General features: G+C 50.3%; 1 protein-coding gene across 22 annotated transcripts in view; it reads right to left on the reverse strand.

Annotated features, from left to right (window-relative positions):
* The window catches only part of LOC123376123 (myomegalin-like), a 159515-nt gene that overhangs the window by 49033 nt on the left and 91362 nt on the right, over nucleotides 1-19120 (reverse strand). For 20 of the 22 annotated variants that reach the window (XM_045027893.1, XM_045027890.1, XM_045027892.1 and 17 more), the window contains 14 exons: nucleotides 18908-19000; nucleotides 18520-18738; nucleotides 16806-16964; nucleotides 16323-16436; nucleotides 15889-16026; nucleotides 14860-15039; nucleotides 14024-14218; nucleotides 12496-12642; nucleotides 9215-9296; nucleotides 8447-8538; nucleotides 6969-7085; nucleotides 6144-6281; nucleotides 5666-5778; nucleotides 4680-4807 (listed from right to left, as the gene is read on the reverse strand). In XM_045027893.1, coding sequence (XP_044883828.1) covers nucleotides 4680-4807; nucleotides 5666-5778; nucleotides 6144-6281; nucleotides 6969-7085; nucleotides 8447-8538; nucleotides 9215-9296; nucleotides 12496-12642; nucleotides 14024-14218; nucleotides 14860-15039; nucleotides 15889-16026; nucleotides 16323-16436; nucleotides 16806-16964; nucleotides 18520-18738; nucleotides 18908-19000 — 1915 coding nt within the window. Of the gene's footprint in view, nucleotides 1-4308; nucleotides 4808-5665; nucleotides 5779-6143; nucleotides 6282-6968; nucleotides 7086-8446; nucleotides 8539-9214; nucleotides 9297-12495; nucleotides 12643-14023; nucleotides 14219-14859; nucleotides 15040-15888; nucleotides 16027-16322; nucleotides 16437-16805; nucleotides 16965-18519; nucleotides 18739-18907; nucleotides 19001-19120 lie in introns of those variants that run through there. The other 2 variants (XM_045027898.1, XM_045027886.1) reach the window with 2 other exon arrangements.

The following is a 19120-nucleotide window of genomic DNA, read 5'->3' on the forward strand; positions in this document are numbered from 1 at the left end:
CATACCACGTACGGCTCCTTTTTATACAGCACAGCTTGTCCTCTCCAGCAGCCTAACCTAGCTCTCTCTCACAGCCAGGAGACAGGGTCACCCAACAGCATGAGATGCTCACAACACTGACCTCCTCTTACCAAGCCAAGTATTTCAGCTGGTTCAGTTGAAGTTTTAAGCTTCCAGCATTAGCATAAAGACACTTCCTATCGAATATTGCCACCACCTTAGTCTGAGCCCCATTGAGTTGCAACCCTGCTTTTGGGGGAGGGGATGGCTGGGGACACCAAAGCTTGTCTCAGAACATCCTTCAGATTCACACTCTCTGACACACACGCGCTGAGACCCACACATACTCCAGGGAGTGCTGCTTGGTTGGGACCCTGCTCTTATTTAGCTCATCCATGAATGATGAGGGAAGAGCAAACAGAGCTGCGATAGACCCCCCCAGATGACAGCGACTAGCGGGGATGTGGCCTACGCTCCAGAGGAAACAGAAATCACTCAAAAGCTCCCTTCCAAGGTTAGAAACATGGTCAGGCAATAACACAAGGAGAGTCAGCTCTGAAAAATGAAAAACAAAGACAGCTGGAAGGGAGAAAAGTATCCAATGGGAACACAAGGCTGAGACAGGATGAGTGTGCAATGGGATGGGGCTGCAAAGGAAAACCCAATGGGATTGGGAGCTGCATGTGCAGAGCAGGGAGGTATGGGACCCTGGTGTGTGTGAAACTAGCCTATTGTGTTTGACAGAAAGTGGTGAGTCATTAACAGGCAATCATCGGACAGAGCTACTGAGAAGTGGAGCAAGGAGAAAAGGAATGCAGCTGAGCAGGGTGCTGGGGATGTCACTGCAGCTGGGACTGCCTAATGCCCAGCATAACTGGGCCCTGAGCTTGCCATAAAGGATTCTTTGTAGCAGAAGAGCCCAATATGCACCGCTTCTCTTTAGGTGACAAAAAAGAGGGAACTTGGTAGGAGTCTACCAACACCTGAAGGGTGCAAACAGCCTGCAGAAAGGGGAATTATCCAGGCCAGGGAAGGGGAAGGAGCAACAGTTTTTTAAAAAAGGAAAATTGAAACAATCGGGAAGACAGGCCTGCCAGGGCAATCTGTCCTTAGACCATGGAATAGACTTACTGGGGCAGCAGCTCCATCACTGTTGGGATTTATACTGGCCTGGCCAAAGCACTGATGCTACATCACAGGAAAACTCCAGAGAGAAGGTGGAAGTGGATGGGCTAAAAATAACCTACCAGGTAATTGTTAGGTCACATTATTTGGACCCTTCTGGCCTTGGAATCTATGAATTTCTCCATATCTGGGCCTAATTCCCTCTGCCTTGCACCAGTGTAGCAAGTGTAAACGCTGCTATTCTGAGTGGAAAGCGTAGTACCCCCACTTTGGCTGGCACAAGAGACTCTAAGAGCAGTCTGTACTGCTAGTGGTGGCTACAGGTAACGCACACAGACTCTCTTTTAAGAAGGAGAGACCTCTCTCGGCCTGTGGGTCAGCTAGTCAATGGACTGGCCATTTATTTGCAGCTACAAAGGAATGTTTAGACTCCACCGTCTATCTTTGCAATGGCTTTTGGGATAACCTGGGAACCAGGCCTGGCACAAGCATTGCCCCTCGGCACAGCTAGAGGCCTGCATACTCTGCTCCCCGCTGCCCTCAGGAGGTCACTGTTGGTGGCCGACAATTCAATTTTTGATCCAAACAAATGAGGAGGGATCAGAAGATTGGAGAAAAGCAAACACTCCACCATGTGCCCCCAAGGAAAGAAAAGGGATCTGGCCATTCTCCTTCTGGACCCTGACAGTAAAATAATGGAGCATGGGGGAAACCATTACACATCTCACAGCTATCGGAATCATGAGCAAGCAGGAACCAAGATTTTGCCACGCAAAGCTGAGTGCTTTTTTCACTTGGCTCAGTGGCTGAAGGGGATGCAGCAGATGCGCTATATTTGGACTTTATAAAGCATGCAATACTCTCTCACATCACCATACTCTTACAACTGAAGTCAGCTTTGGTATAAATACTAGTATGTGGACAGAAAGCGCTCAGAAGGGCCAGCCAGAAAGGCTAATGACACAGGTTATGCTAACCCACATAATAGCAGTCAGTGCAGGATGGAGGGTGCAATGGGGTGCTGCAGGGACTAGTCTTAGCTACAGCCTATCTTTATTGATGCCGGGAATGGGGGCACACGAATGAAATTCAGATGAAACTAAAATGGGGGAGGGTCAGGAGGGAAACGTACTCCAGGCAGAAAATACAAGGTTCAGAGGATTGATGACCTAGTGGCCAGGGGACTAGCCCAGACGGAGAAAACCCTAGTCCAGTCCCCTGCTCTGCAACAGACTTCCTGCATAACCTTGGGCAAGTCACTTAATCACTGTCAGTTCCCCAGCTGCAGAATAGGGCTAACAGCACTGCCCGAGCTCCAAGGGAGTTATGAGGACAACTGCTAAAAGGGTTTATAAAAAATCCTTTACATAGAGCTTGGAAAGAACTAAGCTAACATCTGGGGGAAACAGTCCAAACCCCAGCTCCAGGGTATGCTGGTAGGCCAGGATGCTGAAAGAAGCAAATCAGACACAAGGCTGCAGCATGACAAAACTGGAAAAAGAAAACAATGCAGTGACGGCTCAGGGCTGCATATGTAAAAGCATCATCACATCACCTGTCCATTAGGCCATGCCAATATGACTTCACTCTGTTCTAGGCATGTTACCAGATATTGATGAAGTGGCGAGAGAGTCAGTTCAGAGAAGGGTGACAGAGTTAGCAGGGTAATGGACTGATGAAGAAAGATTAAAAGAGCTAAATCTGCCTGGGATGGCTAAGGGGGAACACAACATTAACATCCGCAGGGTGTAAGCAGCACAGAAAGAGCATGTGTGATACACAGATGTAACTAAGAGTGGTGGGATAAAATTAAGGAAGGGGAAATCTAGATTAAATATTAAGAGAAACTTCCTTGCAATGAAATGTATTAGGCTGCAAAAGCAGCCCCCAGAGTAGTAGTGGAATGGCTATCAATCAGCACATTCAAACAGTAGCAAACACGCATTGGAAAAGTCCTGAATTGGCCAAGGGGAGATGGCCTGGACACACCTAGCCAGGGCTTTTCCATCCCTGCCTAGGACTCAAGGGTGGAAAGCACACAGGCGGGAAGAGGGTTAAAACACATGAATGGTTTGGTCTCCTCCTGACAGAAGCGTGAGAACTGCTCTATCCCTTCTACGTGGCAGTGTGCAGGGAACGAGGACACCGAAGGGAACTGCAGCTCCTCAGCCCAGGTTGCTCTGCCATCCCAGCTTGAGGCCTCATGTTATTGCCCACTGTTGAGAGGATGGTCCACATAAGCACACGTAAGAGACGGAGTGGGTGGCTAAGCGATGTACTGGATCTAGTCCCACCCATGCTCACAGAGAACGTAAGAAGTGGTAGATTTCCCCTCTGCCACTGAAAGGATGGCTGCTGAAAAGCTGGTGCAGGAAATCCCTGCTGGGTTGGCTCGCCTAGTTTACGGCAGTGGGAATACCGTTATGAAAGAGAAACGGCGGGCCTGGAATAGACATTGCACTCATGAATGGAAATGCCCACTTGCAAAACAGCATAGAGCCACATATGCCCAGAGAGGTCCTGCAGCCTGACCTCAAGTGTTCAAAGCAGCACAAGGAACGAGGGTCTACTCGTCACGGACTGGAGGGGCATGCACAAGCTGAGAACACGAAACAGACTCATCATGGCCCATGCCACCCTGAGAGGAACACGCCCTGCCAGGTCAGACTGGACTTTGTCACCCCAAACCCCTCTTAGCCTCAACCTTTTTTCCTGAGAGGCTGGAAACTCTTTCCTTTTGCTGCACAGAGGAGCTTGCTGATGATTACAACCCATCGGGACAAAGCTTAGCCCAGGAGGAATGAGTCATGTTCCAAGGCTGGCAGAGAGACTGCCTCAACCACAGAAACGGAAGAGATTCCAGTCAAGGCTTCCACAGGAGCTGGAGCTGGCTGTAACCTAAAATGGGTCGTTTCTTTGTTAGGCCAAGAATCAACAACAGTGATACAGCGACTACCAAAAAAGGCCCTCCTCTCTGGCTGTCACTGTCTTTGTCAAAGGGCCTAGCTCTGTCTGCAAGGGAGAACTTGCTTCTCCCCAGACACTTTGCTCTCTCTTTACTCTGTCATGTGGTTGCGGAGGCAGCCGTTGTCCTAGGAGCAGCCCTTAACTGACTGGGAAAAATTTGGAGGAAAATAAAAATACACACCCATGCATTTGTGAGATGGCACAGAACATTTAAAATCGCTTTCACAGAGAGGGAATCTTTATTTGGCCCATTGGGAGAGGAACGAAGGGAGGAGTAGGAGAAAGATGGAGGTGGATCAACTAAAATGGAATGACTCAAATGTGCAAATACATTTCATAACCTCCCCTGAAGGGCCTGAGACAGGTACATATACGAGACACACATGGGTTGCACGGATCGCCATTTCCAGGGCAGCTCTAAATGCACCACTCCTATCATATCATTAGTAACAAGTCAACCCTCCCAGAGTCAGTTAGCCAGGCTTGCTCGGTTAGTGACCAGTTTCCATCCAGGGCAGGTGGCAGGGTGAAGGCCAGAGCTCAGAAGGCATGCTGGGGTAGGACTCTCACACTCTGCTGTTCCCCACCTCCAAAGGCGCCCAGGGTCTCCAGCCTGCGCAAATGCTCCATGCTTCTGCCAAGAGCCTCTTCCAGTCGTCCACGGAGCGCCTGGGCCCCCTCCAGCTCCACCTGCAGAGTCTGGCCTCTCTCAGGGCTAGTTAGACACGTCATACAGAAAGGGAAGAGGGTTAGACAGGCTTCACAGAATGTCCACACACGGTGCCAGCTCACGTCTAACCACTACTTACTCAGAGCACTGCTCATCAGTACTCCAAAGGTAGATCCAGCATCGGCCCCTTCCACTTCTCTTCTAACTTTGACCAGAACCAGCTGCAGGCACCGAGCCCCAGCACCCACCCCCCACATGGGTCAGGCACAGACTCGTACACCCACAGAGCAGTTCCTCCAGACTCACCCCCAATCCCCTGGGAAGTCAAGTCAGGGACAGTGGCTTCCTGGCTGTCGCTAGTTATCACCACTGAACCAAGTACCAAGAGAAACTCCATGTGCGCATGGCTCCTTCAGCCCCACAGACTGCTCAGCTCCCCGCCACCACCAGGGTTTGCACGGCAGAGGGTAGCAACATCAGTCATGCTGTCGTGGAGGGGAATGACCTGGACAAACCACTAGAAGCCCCAAGCAATTTTCAGATCAATGATGTAACAAAGGGACATGCAGCCTCTCTGAGATGTCAGGAGGCAAGGGAGGGGAAGCCAAGGGGGCAGGGAGAAATCAAGGGGAGAGGAGAGAGAATTTGAAAGGAGCATTAGAGCTCTGGGGTGCGATTAACTCCTGCTGTCTTGCCTGACTCATGTGATCTCCTCTGCCATGGGAAGGATGCTGCCTTTAATCAGCCACTCTCCAGCAGCAGCCCACTGAACAATTCCCTGCTCATCACAGGCTCACAGACACGCTAGTGCTTCAGCTTTTCCCTTTTAACAAGTCCCCCGAGGGAGTGCAGCTCCTCCACCTCGCAGGACCACACGGCAGCGACAGCACGAGGGCCACCTACCTGTCTGGGTGAGCGTGGAACTTCACCAGACTGCTGTACAGCTGCCTTTCTGCTTGCAGAGCTTCGTTCAGGCGACTCTTCTCCACCACCAGCCCTTCCAGCATCAGCAACAGCTGGGGAGAACGGAGGCAAAAAGCAACAGGCAGAGGTAGGAGCTGAGCAAGGCCTTCACCCCCACCTAGATACACATGAGAGGCAGAGTCCAGCCAAGAGACTGGAGTTGGTCATGTCAGAGACATGGAGACGAGGGGCTGACCTCCGCGTGTGCGGGGGATCCAAACCACCTCTCTGTGCCATAAAGAGGGTCTGAGCCCCTCTTACACCTGCACGTACACTGGCACACTCCCTCCCAGGCAATAGCATTACAGTGCAGAACTGGCAATAGAGAACTAACTAACTGCAGGAACTGGAAACGGGCCTGAGCCTGCAGCCCATGAGATATCTCCTCTGCAGGAGATTTCATCAGAGCATGCGCTACCTGTTGCTGTCTGTTCCCTGTAGCCTCCTGTCCTCGTGACTCTGCTGTGGCTACTTTCTCCCGAAGCACCAGGACTTCTTGGGTCAGTCGTTCCACAGCTGGGATTTCTTCGGGGTCAACCAGCTGCATCTGCAGGTCCTGAAAGCCAAGGAGAGCAGAGTTGGCTGGAGATCAGCAACAGGAGACACCCCTTGAACTTCATACAAATCAATGCGAGCTGGAATTACAACGGTCCCTAGAGACATCGTAGATTACGGTCACTAACAAGGGGAACTACTATCCCTTCCAAGGGCGAGCCAGACAATACAGAAGAAAACCACACTCGGGGATGTGCAGCACCAACATCCCAGAACAAGCCCTACTGTTGCTTTGTGCTAACAGGAGCCTGGCTCAAGACTCCAGACAGGATGCAAGGCACCCTGCACGCTCCAGAACTCCCAAACAAGGTCCAGGATGCACAGCAAGGGCACTCCAGGAATAACAAGATCCCCAAATGAGCATCTGAGCAGGATGATGGGAGACTCCTACATAATGAGATGTCAGATGGAGCCCTGGGTTTTACAGGAACCATGGAGTGAGGACCAGGATGCCAAGCCTGAGATGTTACAAGATCCATGCATGAGACCTCGAACACAGCTCAGGAGTCTCCTCATGCATCCACCTCGTTGCTGATCTCCATGGAAACCTGGCTTCCTGGTTCTGACATTTTACAGGACGCTGGAAGCCAGCTAGAGGCTGCGAGGTGGGGGGAACTGGAGGTTCTTCACTAGCATCCCTGGGCAGAGATGATCAGACAGTATGTCAGGAGAACTGTAGAGATCCCACCTTTATAAGGTCCTCCTTGCTCTGGATTTTCCTGGTCAGGGACTCAATATCTGAGGCCTGCACCTGCAGCTCCTCCTCCTGTGCCGTCACCACAGACTGAAGAGAAGAGAGCTCCAACTACAGAGCAGAGACCACGGGGTCAGTGAAAGCTCCGCAACCCAGACACATGCCATAAACCCTCCATGCCATTGCCTCAATCATCCCACCCCCATGCCCCTAAGCTGTGGTGCTGGCCAAAGTCGTGAGTGGCCTCCTTCACTCAGTGGAACACTACTACACACTGTACGATGCCTATCTGAAGCTAAAGACAACATTTCTGAGAAAGGGGGAGGAGAGCCAAACTGGGCCCAGGAAGGAAACTTTCCTTCATTCTCATCAAGTCAGCACTGCAACCCGATAACCAAACCCTTTGTTCACCCCTCCATCAAGAGAGGTGCCTGTGGAGTTGATGGTCCTATTGCCATGGAGCTGAAGGACCCACATCAATCTGTCAGCTTCATGACTATGACACCACGTAGGGACAATCCCTAGTCCAGTGGTCCTCAACCTATTTATCATTGTGGGCTGTGCTGGGCTGCAGGTTGAGATCCACATCATGCCTCCCCATCAAACCTCCCCCCCACAGATCTCTATGCCCAGCGCCTCCTGCCCAGAGACCCCTTCACAGAGTGGGGCCAGGAGTGGAGCCCTGGGCAGGATGACAGTGACCCCGGACCCCACTGTGCAGGATCGGGGAGCCGTCCGACTCCGGACTCAGCCGTGCAGGGCCAGGTTGTAGGGCGGCAGCCCGGACCCCAACACTGTGGGGCTGGTCGGCAGCTCCAACACCAACCCCAGCCCTCCCCGGGCCAACCGGCAGCCCCGGGCCCCACCAGGCCGGCTGGACCATCCGGACCCCACAGTGCTGGGTGGCCAGGCAGCCAGGAACCTGGACCCCATGTGGCCCAGCGGCCTGCGGGTTGAGAATCGCTGCCTTAGTCAGTAGCGAGCACAAAGGTCGCTATACCGGAAACCAGAGTGTCCCCGGGATAAAGTATAGGCCAGCTACTCACAAATGTAATGATCTAGATGGTTTCCATTTAGGAAATAAGCTACCTCTGGGGTGGAACACAGCAGCAATTTAACAGTGCACTGCTCGTGACAGGATGTGAAAAAGAAACTATTCCTCTTGCATTTTTTGTTGGATACAGAGAGGCTGAATGTAATCGCCAGAGCTGAAAATCTGACCAGGACACCAGGGCTAGCACCTTCCATTCCCATGCAGGATCCTTACCAGAAACCAAATAATAATTAACACTCAGTGCTTCCAAGCTCCATCGTGCTGGGCACTATACAAACACCGAGCAAGAGACAGCCCATTCCCCACAGGGTGGGAGTATGAACACAGCATGGCTGTTTGAAGGCAGGCCAGGCAGGATTTGGTCTCGAGTGAAACAAGCCTCAGACTGCCGACACTCAGGGTCTCTCCACAAACTCACCCTGCTTTCTCTTTCCTTTCTTGCCATTAGCTCCAGTTCCTCTCTGGCATTAATAAGCTCCTTCTTCAGCTCAGCAGCCGTCTCCAACAGGCCTGGCGAGGAAACCACAGCCCAAAGAGTTACACTAACACAGGACTTGAATCATCTACCACACACACCCTGGTTTTTTAACTGCAAGCATCAGAAACAGAATCTTTTCCAAATTAGAGCTCAAATCCTCAACAAGTTGATGGCATTTGTACCCCTACCATGGAGATGAATTTTCAAGGCCTTTTCTAATGCTCCTGCTCCCATAGTGATCCTCAACTACCAGCCGCCCCAGCTAGAGTCCATTCCCAATGCCCTCCCCTCCAGAGTCCAGCGGCCCCAGCCCTGAGAAGAATTCCAAGTATCCCCGCCTGCCCTCTCAGATTAACCACACTCCTCCCAGTCAATGAGGGAAGGACATTCTGATTAGCCCAGTCACAGTGATCAGCAAACACCAGCTCCCCCTCCCATACCAACTTCCTCCACTCAGCACTGGAGTCCAGAACCTGTCAGTGATTCCCAAGCACCAGTCTCCCAACCCAAATCCAAGCCACAGTCATTGAGTGCCCCAAGTTTTATCCCCAGCCTCACAACCCTGGGGAAGGATGACTCCAGTCAATACTCCTGGTTAAAGTTCTTTGGTGTCTTTGCAGGCTGTTTGTCACATGAGACAGTTCTCCCCAGGGCAAAAGCCTTGGGTCACCTTCGTACCAACTGGAGAGAAGCTGCCGCTGTACTGACCTTTCTCCATCCTGTATTTGCTGTCCTCTACCTTGGAGATTCCGGTGGCAGTAGCGTTCCCACAACCTCCTGGCAGTAATTCCTGAAAACACAAAGTTATCCCTGGTTTTTCCCCCCTTAGAGATCATCCTGTGCACCCTGCACAGTTTAGATCCCTCTGCACACCTCCAGGCCTCACTGCCCAGCACTGAGACCAAACATGACACATGCTCCTGTACTGGTGGCACACAGACCATTGGCCAAATGGGGTTTTCAGTTATGGGGGAGCTGACCAGAGGACTGCACGTTTTTGGGGATCTCCGAACCCAAAGGAATGGAGGGAGACAAGCGCAAATGGGCTGAGAGCTTAAATCTGGTGTGAAAAACAAGCTTGGGAAGTCAGGAAAGAGAGAGGCGTCCAGAGCAGGAAAAAGAAAAGAGGTTCTTGGACACTGTGTTTGGGTTGCACCAAGTGGGACTAAGTAGCAGGGACACCAGAGAAGAGGCTGCAGCAACAGTGCAAGAGATGATCAGAGAATGGTCTAGGGCTTTAATAGCTAGAATGAAGAGGAAAGGATGAACCGAAGCTATCATGAAAAAGCAGCAGGATTTAGCAATGGTCTGGATGCAGGAGGCACACAGAAGAATCAAATATGCTGTGATACAGCATGGCCAGAGGGCAGCAGGAGAGGGTTAGAAGGGAGCCTTATTCCCTGTAGAGGGAAGAAAGTTTGCTATAGATTAACTAGAGCACCTGAAGCAAATTAGAGCACCTGCAGTCAGTCACATGATAAAAAAACCTCTGCTTCAATCAGACAGTGTGGGAGTTGGAGCAGAAAGGATTGGTATTGGAGCAGAGAACAGTTTGAAGGGAAGCAGAGGACAGTTTGGAGAAGTGCTGCAGTGGGCTAAGAAGTCCAAGACCCTAGGTAAGGGGCACCTGGATTGTGCAGAGGGAGGGCAGGAAGCCCCCCCACAAGCTAAAGGGCAGGAGAGGGAAGTAGCCCAGGGGAAGGAACCATCAGTTCAAGTGGTTCACCACTATCCTCAGGGCCCCTGGGCTGGGACCTGGAGTGTCCTCTAGGACACTAGTGGGGCAATTAATATTCCAATTCAGGGGCAAGAAATGGCGCCCTGAACCCCCCCCAAAAGAAGAGAAAGCGCGAGACCCATCATAATTGTGCCGGCAATTTGCCACAATGCCCCCACAGGCTGTATGCATGGACGACAGCGCCAGGCCAGGGGATTTTCCATGATCGGTACCAATCTTCCATCAGAGCTTTGCCTTCTTCCAGACACCTGCTAAATCGGACACCCTGGGGGTGCTGGCAGCGAGCACAACAGTAAAGGTTACAAAGCCACTCCCAAGTCAGCCCTGTTTACACTCCCTCAGAGCTCTCTGAAGAACTTTTCTGGGCTGAGCCATACCAGCTAGCTACGTAGCAGAGATATTTCTCTGTGCAACTCAGCATCGAGAATTCAGAGGTTAACAGTGGAGCTCAGCCCAAATGCACGATTTTGGAAAGGTTAAGGAAAGTCTCTCCAGCTCATTGTGAGATACTGGGGAGTGGAGACACACCACCGATGGCCTATTAGCTCCTTCCAGCCTAAACTCCATGATTCTAAACCCTATGACATGTTTTACAACTTTAAACAGAAATTAGACATTTGTTCACCAACACACCATTGAAATGGTTCCAACAAAAGCAGCCTGGCTTATGCTCAGTGACAAAGGGCGTGATGTTGCACTCCATAATGTTTTATGGAAATATGCTTATAAGTGTAAATATGATGTAATTGGAATATGCTTTATGTAAAAAGTTTCTTGTAAGGTATCATTACAAAGGTTATAATCTACTGAGTATGTTCATCCTATTTGTTTGCATATATTATTTCTATGTCTGGAGTTAGGAGAATACGATATAAACTTGTACTACTAATGTAAACACATTTAGTGGAAGCCTTTAAGGGTGCTTTAGAATCAATGACCTGTGAATGGGTTTGTTTACTTGCAAGCGTTGGTTCGTATAAATCAGCCCAAGAAGAATGGTAGAATCCATCTTAAACCTGATGCTTTTCCATTTAGAAGGAGGGATGGGGATCCAGAGAGACAAGAGATTCCCGCCTTGTGCCAAAGCTATAAAAGGGGGTGGAAGAGAACAAAGGAGGCGGCCAGTCATGAAAAGCCTCTAGTTACCCCTGAGCTGGAACTAATAAGGACTGTACCAGGGGAAAGGATTGGGCCCAGACTAGGAACGCATCTAGTATGTGAAAGAAGCTTATCTGAGGGCGAGATTTTACCTGTAAACAGTTTCTTAATGTATTAGTCTTAGACTTGCATGTTTTTGCTTTATTTTGTTTGGTGACTTACTTTGTTCTGTCTGTTATCACTTGAAACCACTTAAATCCTACTTTTAATACTTAATTAATAAAACAAAGGTGATTTTATTAACCGAGAGTAAGTGATTAATATCTGGGGGAGCAAACAGCTGTGCATCTCTCTCTATCAGTGTTATAGAGGGTGAACAATTTAGGCATTTACCCTGTATAAGCTTTATACAGAGTAAAACTGATTTATTTGGGGTTTGGATCCCATTAGGAGCTGGGTGTCTAGGTGCTGGAGGCAGGTGACCTGCTGAGCAGTTTTTGGTTAAACCCTGCAGCTCTGGGGGCGTGGACCAGACCTGGGTCTGTGTTGCAGCAGGCTAGCATGTCTGGCTCAACAAGGCAGGAGTCCCAAGCTGGCAGGGAAAACAGGCTCAGAGGTAACTTCAGCACATCAGGTGACAGTCCCAAAGGGGTGTCTGCGAGAGAACCCATCACAAAGGGGTTCCTAGTAAAGCTGATTTAAAAACACTTGACAATTGAGGATGAATACTCCAATACTGCCCACACAAGCAGCTTCTGCTCTCAGCTGATCTGTGGGGAAGAAGCTTCTGAGTGACTGAGAAAAAGCTGTGGGGTTCAGATCAGGATGTTCTGATCTCACCTGGACTCCCATTAGCAGGGAGGGTCTTTTTGGTTTGTGCCTAGCACAACAGTGTCCAGATCTATGAGTGGGCTCCTAGGCACCATAGCAATACAAATAGTAAATATTAACAGCTGCCAAGGGCCTCCATGTGAGCACTCAGTGCTCAATCACTCCTCCCCCGCAGTACGTCTCATCATCCCCCTTCTGTTATATCTCTGCATTTCCTTTCTTCCCACAGGCCTCTCTCCCATCTGCTGCTACAGCAATCACTTCTCTTCTCGGTCCTGAGGCAGCATGCAAAGGACAGAACAATCCAGTGCACAATTCCTACTTGAAAGGGCTGCTTGTCTTTCTGGAGGAGAAGCCTGCCATCAGCCGCTGGGTTCTTCCCGGGCTCATTCCTCACCAGCCGCTGGCGCAGGAATTGTACTTCACCACTCTTTTCTGCCAGAGCCTGCACCATCTTCTTGGCAGCCACCTGACACAGCGGGAAAGCACAGCGAGAGGAGAGAAGCAGAGGTGACAGAGTTGGGTCTCAGTTGGCTACTGGCACAAACCCTGGCCCCAACTCCTTGCTCTGGCAACATAAGGACAGATTTACCGATCACTTGCTGCTGGAGCAGAGATCAGGAGCTTTCCTTTCCAACCCTAACCAGGGACTTAACTATGGGCTTTGTGGCAGCATACACAACAGTCAATGCTACAGCACTGCCATCACAGCCCCCTGCTTTCACTTACCCAGCCTTTACTGAGTAACTCTTCAGCAATGCTACCAAACCTTTGACTGGGATGGTGAAAACTCACCCATGGCATGGGGGCTGCAGAGTGCAGCCATATGGGAGGAGGCCTGGAAGGACAGAGGGGATGAGGATAGAGGAGAGGAGCTGGAGGAGAGAAGGGAGGCAGATGCTGTGAGGAGATAGCTGGGAGCTTGGCTTTTTAATCTTGTTGTTAAAAAGGAAAATTCAATGCAAAACTCCAGTGATATTTAAAACTGACTAATTTCAATGCACAGAACGCAGGCAATTCTGAGGGCAAGACTCTTGTGGAAATATTAATATATGGAGATATACCTATCTCATAGAACTGGAAGGGATGCTGAAAGGTTGTTGAGTCCAGCCCCCTGCCTTCACTAGCAGGACCAAGTACTGATTTTTGCCCCAGATCCCTAAGTGGCCCTATCAAGGGCTGAACTCACAACTCTGGGTTTAGCAGGCCAATGCTCAAACCACTGAGCTATCCCTCCTCCTGGTAGTGCACACAATAGTCCCGAGTACTAGTTTGACTGTTAAATACAGCTAACATACAATGGACAGAGCTCCCCCCATGCTGTCCCTCCACCCTTCTGATTCTATGCAGGGGAGATGACTCCACCAGGCTATGGGGCTTCCCTCTGGTCACCTGATGTCACCGCTGTGGGGAAGGGCTCCAGGGTTCACCGTTCCCATGACTGCTGGCCAGGCAGTGGTGGTACATGTGCACAGAATGCCCTGTGAATGTGCACAAGCCAAGAGCTGCACACCTTCCTCTCCCCAACCCCACAATACGCACATGCAAACCCCGATCTGGGTGCACAAGCAGTGCTCCCAGGTTTCACAACGTAGGCCCGTGGACAAGCGAACGGCAGGCTCAGAATTGTTACCGTAGAATTTCCCACAGATGACAAGTTGATATTTGTAACCTTACTCTGCATTAACATGGGCGAGGGGGGTATTCTCACTGTTATGTGGTTCTGAAACATGAGACACTTCCTGCAGTTCCCCCCATAGCATCAGAGACTGGAGACCAGTTTCCACACAGCAGACCCATCGGACCAGTTTCCACACAGCTGGTCAGCGGCTGCTCTGAGCGCAACTCACTCGGCTTCGCTGCTCCCGGACGCTCACAGCTTGAAGCAGCTCCCGAAGTTCGGTCTCATGTTCTCCAGCCTGTCTGTTCCTGTCACTCAGGAGATCCTGCAGCATCCTCTCCTTCTGCTGGAGACGCAAGCACAGCTCCTCCGCAATCTCACTCTGCCCTGGGCCCAGCTTGCAGAGCAAGGTTGCTGTGAGCTCCTAGGGGAAAAGGAGGAAGAAAGGGGTTAAGACATTCCATCTGTATGCTGAGAGAAGCCTGGCACTTTGGGATGAACGGATGTGCAGCCTGGGAGCACCTCTCTGATCACATGCAGTAACCAGCAGAGAATCAACGCACAGCGAGCATTTATGCCAACACAGCATTCGAGGGCCTGCCAGGATTCCAGGGAGCAGCTTTCCTGGCAGCACATATGGAAGGGGCTGGACCATGCATGTCACTCAGAGGCGGACGTGCCTCTGTGCTTCCATTCTGTAGGGAGAGCCTTTGCTTCCACAGAGCCGGCAATTGTTGGTGCTCTCGAATTGAGGACTATGCTAGTTTAGATATTTTTACATTGCCTCTGATGTGCTCCCTCCTCTGCACTGCGACCAAGAGCACAGAGATTTTAAAAGGTGACACACTGGGGGATCACCAAGAGGAGCAGGGTTATGAGTTTGCCCCCCGCCCTTCCCCCCATACGCTCCACCAAATCAGGGTAATGCATCTGACACCCCCTCCAAGGGGAGCAGGATGTCACAGTGGCACTGAGTGAGTGGCCCAGAGGCCTGGCAGTAGCGCTCAGGGATTCCATCCAAGAGAGAATAGCTGGAGGCATTGCAGCAAGGAGCATGGGCCTTACTTCCACTTCCTTGTTCCTATCGTGCAGAGAGGTCTGCAGTTGCTGTATTATCCCCTCCTGCTCCTTCTGCCAACAGCTGGATTTCGCCTCGACTTCCTCTTTCAGCCACTGGAGGTTCTGGCAGGTTGCTGTCACCTGCTCTAGTTCCAGCGTCTTGGCTTTCAGTAGGCTCTCCATGCTCTAGGAACCACAGAGAAAACCAGGAACACACTGAGGCCCAAGTAGTTTCTTGTGCACTTAAGTAAACAGGATTGAAACTATTCAGTCTCTTCTACCCTTTTGTGCAGCCTCAAACAGTCATTACATTCACTCCCTAAGGAAAGCTTCCATCTCAGCATCCAGCTGAGAAATGGCACATGGAACTATTAGTTTAACCTCTTCCTTCCCCAGGTGCAGGATGCCATCAGAAAACTGCCTGGTGAGGAGGGATGAGGATGTATGCAGGTAGTATGCTAAGCAAGCACTCACCAGAGAAGAGCCACAAGAATGAATAAAGGATTAGCAAACATGCCTTATAGTGACAGACCCAAGGAGATCTATTTAGTTTAACAAAGAGAAGGTTAAGGGGTGACTTGACCACAGTCTATAAGTATCTACATGGGGAACAAATATTTAATAATGGGCCCTTCAACCTAGCCGAGAAAGGTCTAACACTATCCAATGGCTGAAAACTGAAGCTAAACAAATTCAGCCTGGAAATAAGGTGGACATCTTTAAGTGAAGCTAATTAACCATTGGAACGATTTCCCAAAGATCATGGTAGATTCTCCATCATTGACCATTTTATATCAAGATCTTTTCTAATATTATTGTGGGGCAGGTCTCTGGCCTGTTTTATGCAGATCAGACTAGATGATCACAGAGGTCTCGTCTGGCCATGGAATCGATGAGGCAGCCAAAGCACCAACATAAGGGCTGGCCACACCAATGAATGAATGCTGTGCCAAGCTGAGCCGGGAGCTCTGGTGATCACCTACACATAGGTACACTGCACAGGGGACAATATGCCAGGGAGGGGCTCACACTTACATGAATGGTGGCCTCATTGCTGGACAGGACGCTGCGCAGTCTCTCCAGGTCGTGCTCCCGCTCTCTCACAGAGAGATGGAGCTGTCGCAGCTCTTGCTCCTTCTCTTCCACGGCACAAAATTTCTCATCTATTGCTCGCTACAGGGAGAGAAAAGGTGACGTAGAGATCATAGAGAAAGAATCCCTCGTGCGGAGACAGCATCCTGAATTCTCTTGCCATGCAGCCTACTTCACACTACGTGGGAGAACTCAGCTCACTCCATGGGGATGGGAAAGTGGGGACAGCCCCAGGGAAAGGGAGAGCAGGGGATACCAGACCCGGGCAAGGGAGAGCAAAGCACAAGGGATGCTGTGCCTATCCACCCCGCCAGGAGTCCAGGGACTGAGCTCAGGGAAAGGATGGGGGAGACTGTGCTGGAATGTCCTGTGCTTACCTCCAGAGCAGCATCTCGGTCTTTGATTCGCTGCTGCAACTTCTCCAGCATAGCATCAGTCACCGCAGGGTTCTTCTCCAAGCTCTGCCGACGTTGCAGAAGTTCCTGGGATTCCTGAAGGTGCCCCATAAGCACACATCAGCACAGACACCGATGTTACTGAGCCAGTGCAGGGAGTTCTGAGGTCAGAGCACCTCTCTCTGAGCTTGCTCTCCTCTCCCCACACTCAAAGGATGGCAGAGTCCACAGGTCAGGTCAATATTATTCTGTCTGATTCCCTCCCCAGTCAAGGATCACCTCGGGCTGAGTCGTACTGGCATCAGCCACAGCTACAGATCCCTCCCTGTGGCTGTAGCCAGAGGGTTGTCCTCAGACTCCAATCTCTGTGAGGGCAGGCCCTGGAAAGCTGCACATGGTCATGTGGTTGCTGGCACCCAAATATCAAGATGAGGCTAATCCTTAATTCACATCATTTCACCTCACCTGCAGAAGCTGTTCTTTGTGAGCCAGCCTGTTGCTCAAACGCTGAACACGCTGCTCCTGGGCCCGGATCTCACAGCATCTCTCCCCCTCCAGGGCCCGCAGCTCCTGAACCTTGCCCTGCAGCTCTGCTTGTACCTGCTGCACAACACTACGCAGCTCCTGAAAGGAAACACACTTCTCACTTCTTTGCTATAAGATGCCCACTTAACAGGAAGCCCTGTTAGTCAGTCACACCAGAGACAGAGACTCCTTCAGGAGCCGCTCTTATCCTGTTAAAAACAATGAGGAGTCCGGTGGCAACTTAGAGACTAACAAATTTATTTGGGCATAAGCTTTTGTGAGTAAAAAACCTACTTCTTCAGATGCATGTTATCCTGTTGAATCTCACAAGGTAAAGGGCAGGCTGGGCTGCAGGAGAGGACAACAGGGATTCAGATGCTATAGGCTGCTGTCTTTCAGATCAGAAAACTGAGAGCCTGACCTCCTTCCGCAGGAGAAGGGGATGCTAACCCTTCAGCAAGCATATGGATGGAGCACAGATGAAGAATATCTCCACGTGGTTCAGCTTATGGAAGCTAGGTTCAGTACATGTGTAGCACACATGTAGATGGAGGTAGGGTTTTCACAGCTGCACGGACAGATGTCAGTGCAGACCATGGCTGAGTATGTCTCAAGTGGGAGGTTCCTATTCCCTATCTCCATTGCTATGGAGTTTAATACATCTCCACATAACTGATTACTTACCTACATGGTGAGTAGGAGTTTTGTACAGCACAGCCACCAAAGCAAACTTTCAAACATTTATTACTTCTTCTTTGAAATTACACAGAGACATTTAGTGATTTTTAAACTCTAAATCCACCCATCTCACCAAAGTGACCACTTGACATGGAATACCAGCCACGTGCCTCTTTCTTTAGTTCTATGTATTATTTTGTGCCCAGCGCAAGAACAGCGCAACTAACTCTTAACTTCTTCAGAAAGTCACTGTCAGAGTAGGTCCAATCACATAAAGTTTGGTAGTGAAACTGACAAGCAACTGGAATTAGGGTTAGAAAAAAAAAATCATAAAATATCAGGGTTGGACAGGACCTCAGGAGGTCATCTAGTCCAACCCCCTGCTCAAACCAGGACCAATCCCCAGACAGATTTTTGCCCCAGATCCCTAAATGGCCCCCGCAAGGATTGAACTCACAACGCTGGGTTTAGCAATGCTCAAACCACTGAGCTATCCCTCCCCCTGTTCTGCACTCAATTCCCTAACTGCACTTCCGCAAAGTGAAAATTTGTTGGTGACTGTACAACTTTAAAACTGATACAATTTTTCCTGTGTATGTAGGAACCTTTTTTTAAATCCCCTCTTCTAGCCAGAGGTGAAGTTTAAAGTTTTCAAGTCCACCCCGGCTAATCCACTGGGGAAATAGGAGTATAGCATCACAAAAAGAAACAGGACATTTGCACCAGTTAAAGCATACCAGTAAGTGACACTACTGATCCACTGTATTCAGTCTCTGCACTGACGGTGTGCACGTACTGCTGAATGTAAGCTAACAGGAAAGAGACAAAGAAAATGCACAGCACAGTACCCACTTAAGGCATTCAGCTAATATACGCATTATGAAGGCCAGTGGTTTGATTTCTTCATACGCAAAAACACTTTACTGTCATCTGCATGTGGCATCAGGCCATGCCCAACTGCTGAAGCATGCCGTACCTGATTGTGTTTCCACGACACCTCTTTCAGCTGCTGTTCCTCCTGCACAACAGCTTCTAGAAGCTGGGTAGTTCTCCTGGCTTCAGCCAGTTGGTGTTCTTTCTGCCACTGAGCCCTCTTCAGCTTCTGCATCTCCAGCTGGGTGCAGAAGAGCGTGTTCTGCAGATCTAGCAGTGCCATGTGCTGCTGCTGCTGGGAAGGGGATGGACCCTCTGAGGTCTGACAAGAGAGGAGAACAGAAATGTGAGAGTGTTTAAGCATGAGCTCACAAGAGCTGTTCAGAACAATGAAGGAGCCCGTGACAGTGAAATACCCAAGGCCTTTCAATTTTCTTTTAAAGGCAAAGGCCCCTCACTTCTGGGGGATGGAGGGGCCCACAGGGACATACCTGCAAGTGTCCAAGTTGGCTTCTATGTAACATGTCTCGTAGTTTGGCCATTGTCTCACTCTGCCCTTCAATCACATGGTACAGCTCCTCTGTCTGCAAGATAGGAGATAGGACACCCAACCATTAGCAAGCCCCACACCCCCAGGAGTCTTGGACACAGATTGCCTCTGCCTGTTGTAAGTGCTTTGACAGAAACAAGTCACAGGAGAAATG

Source organism: Mauremys mutica, chromosome 8, assembly GCF_020497125.1.
Source record: "Mauremys mutica isolate MM-2020 ecotype Southern chromosome 8, ASM2049712v1, whole genome shotgun sequence".
NCBI lineage: Eukaryota > Metazoa > Chordata > Testudines > Geoemydidae > Mauremys > Mauremys mutica.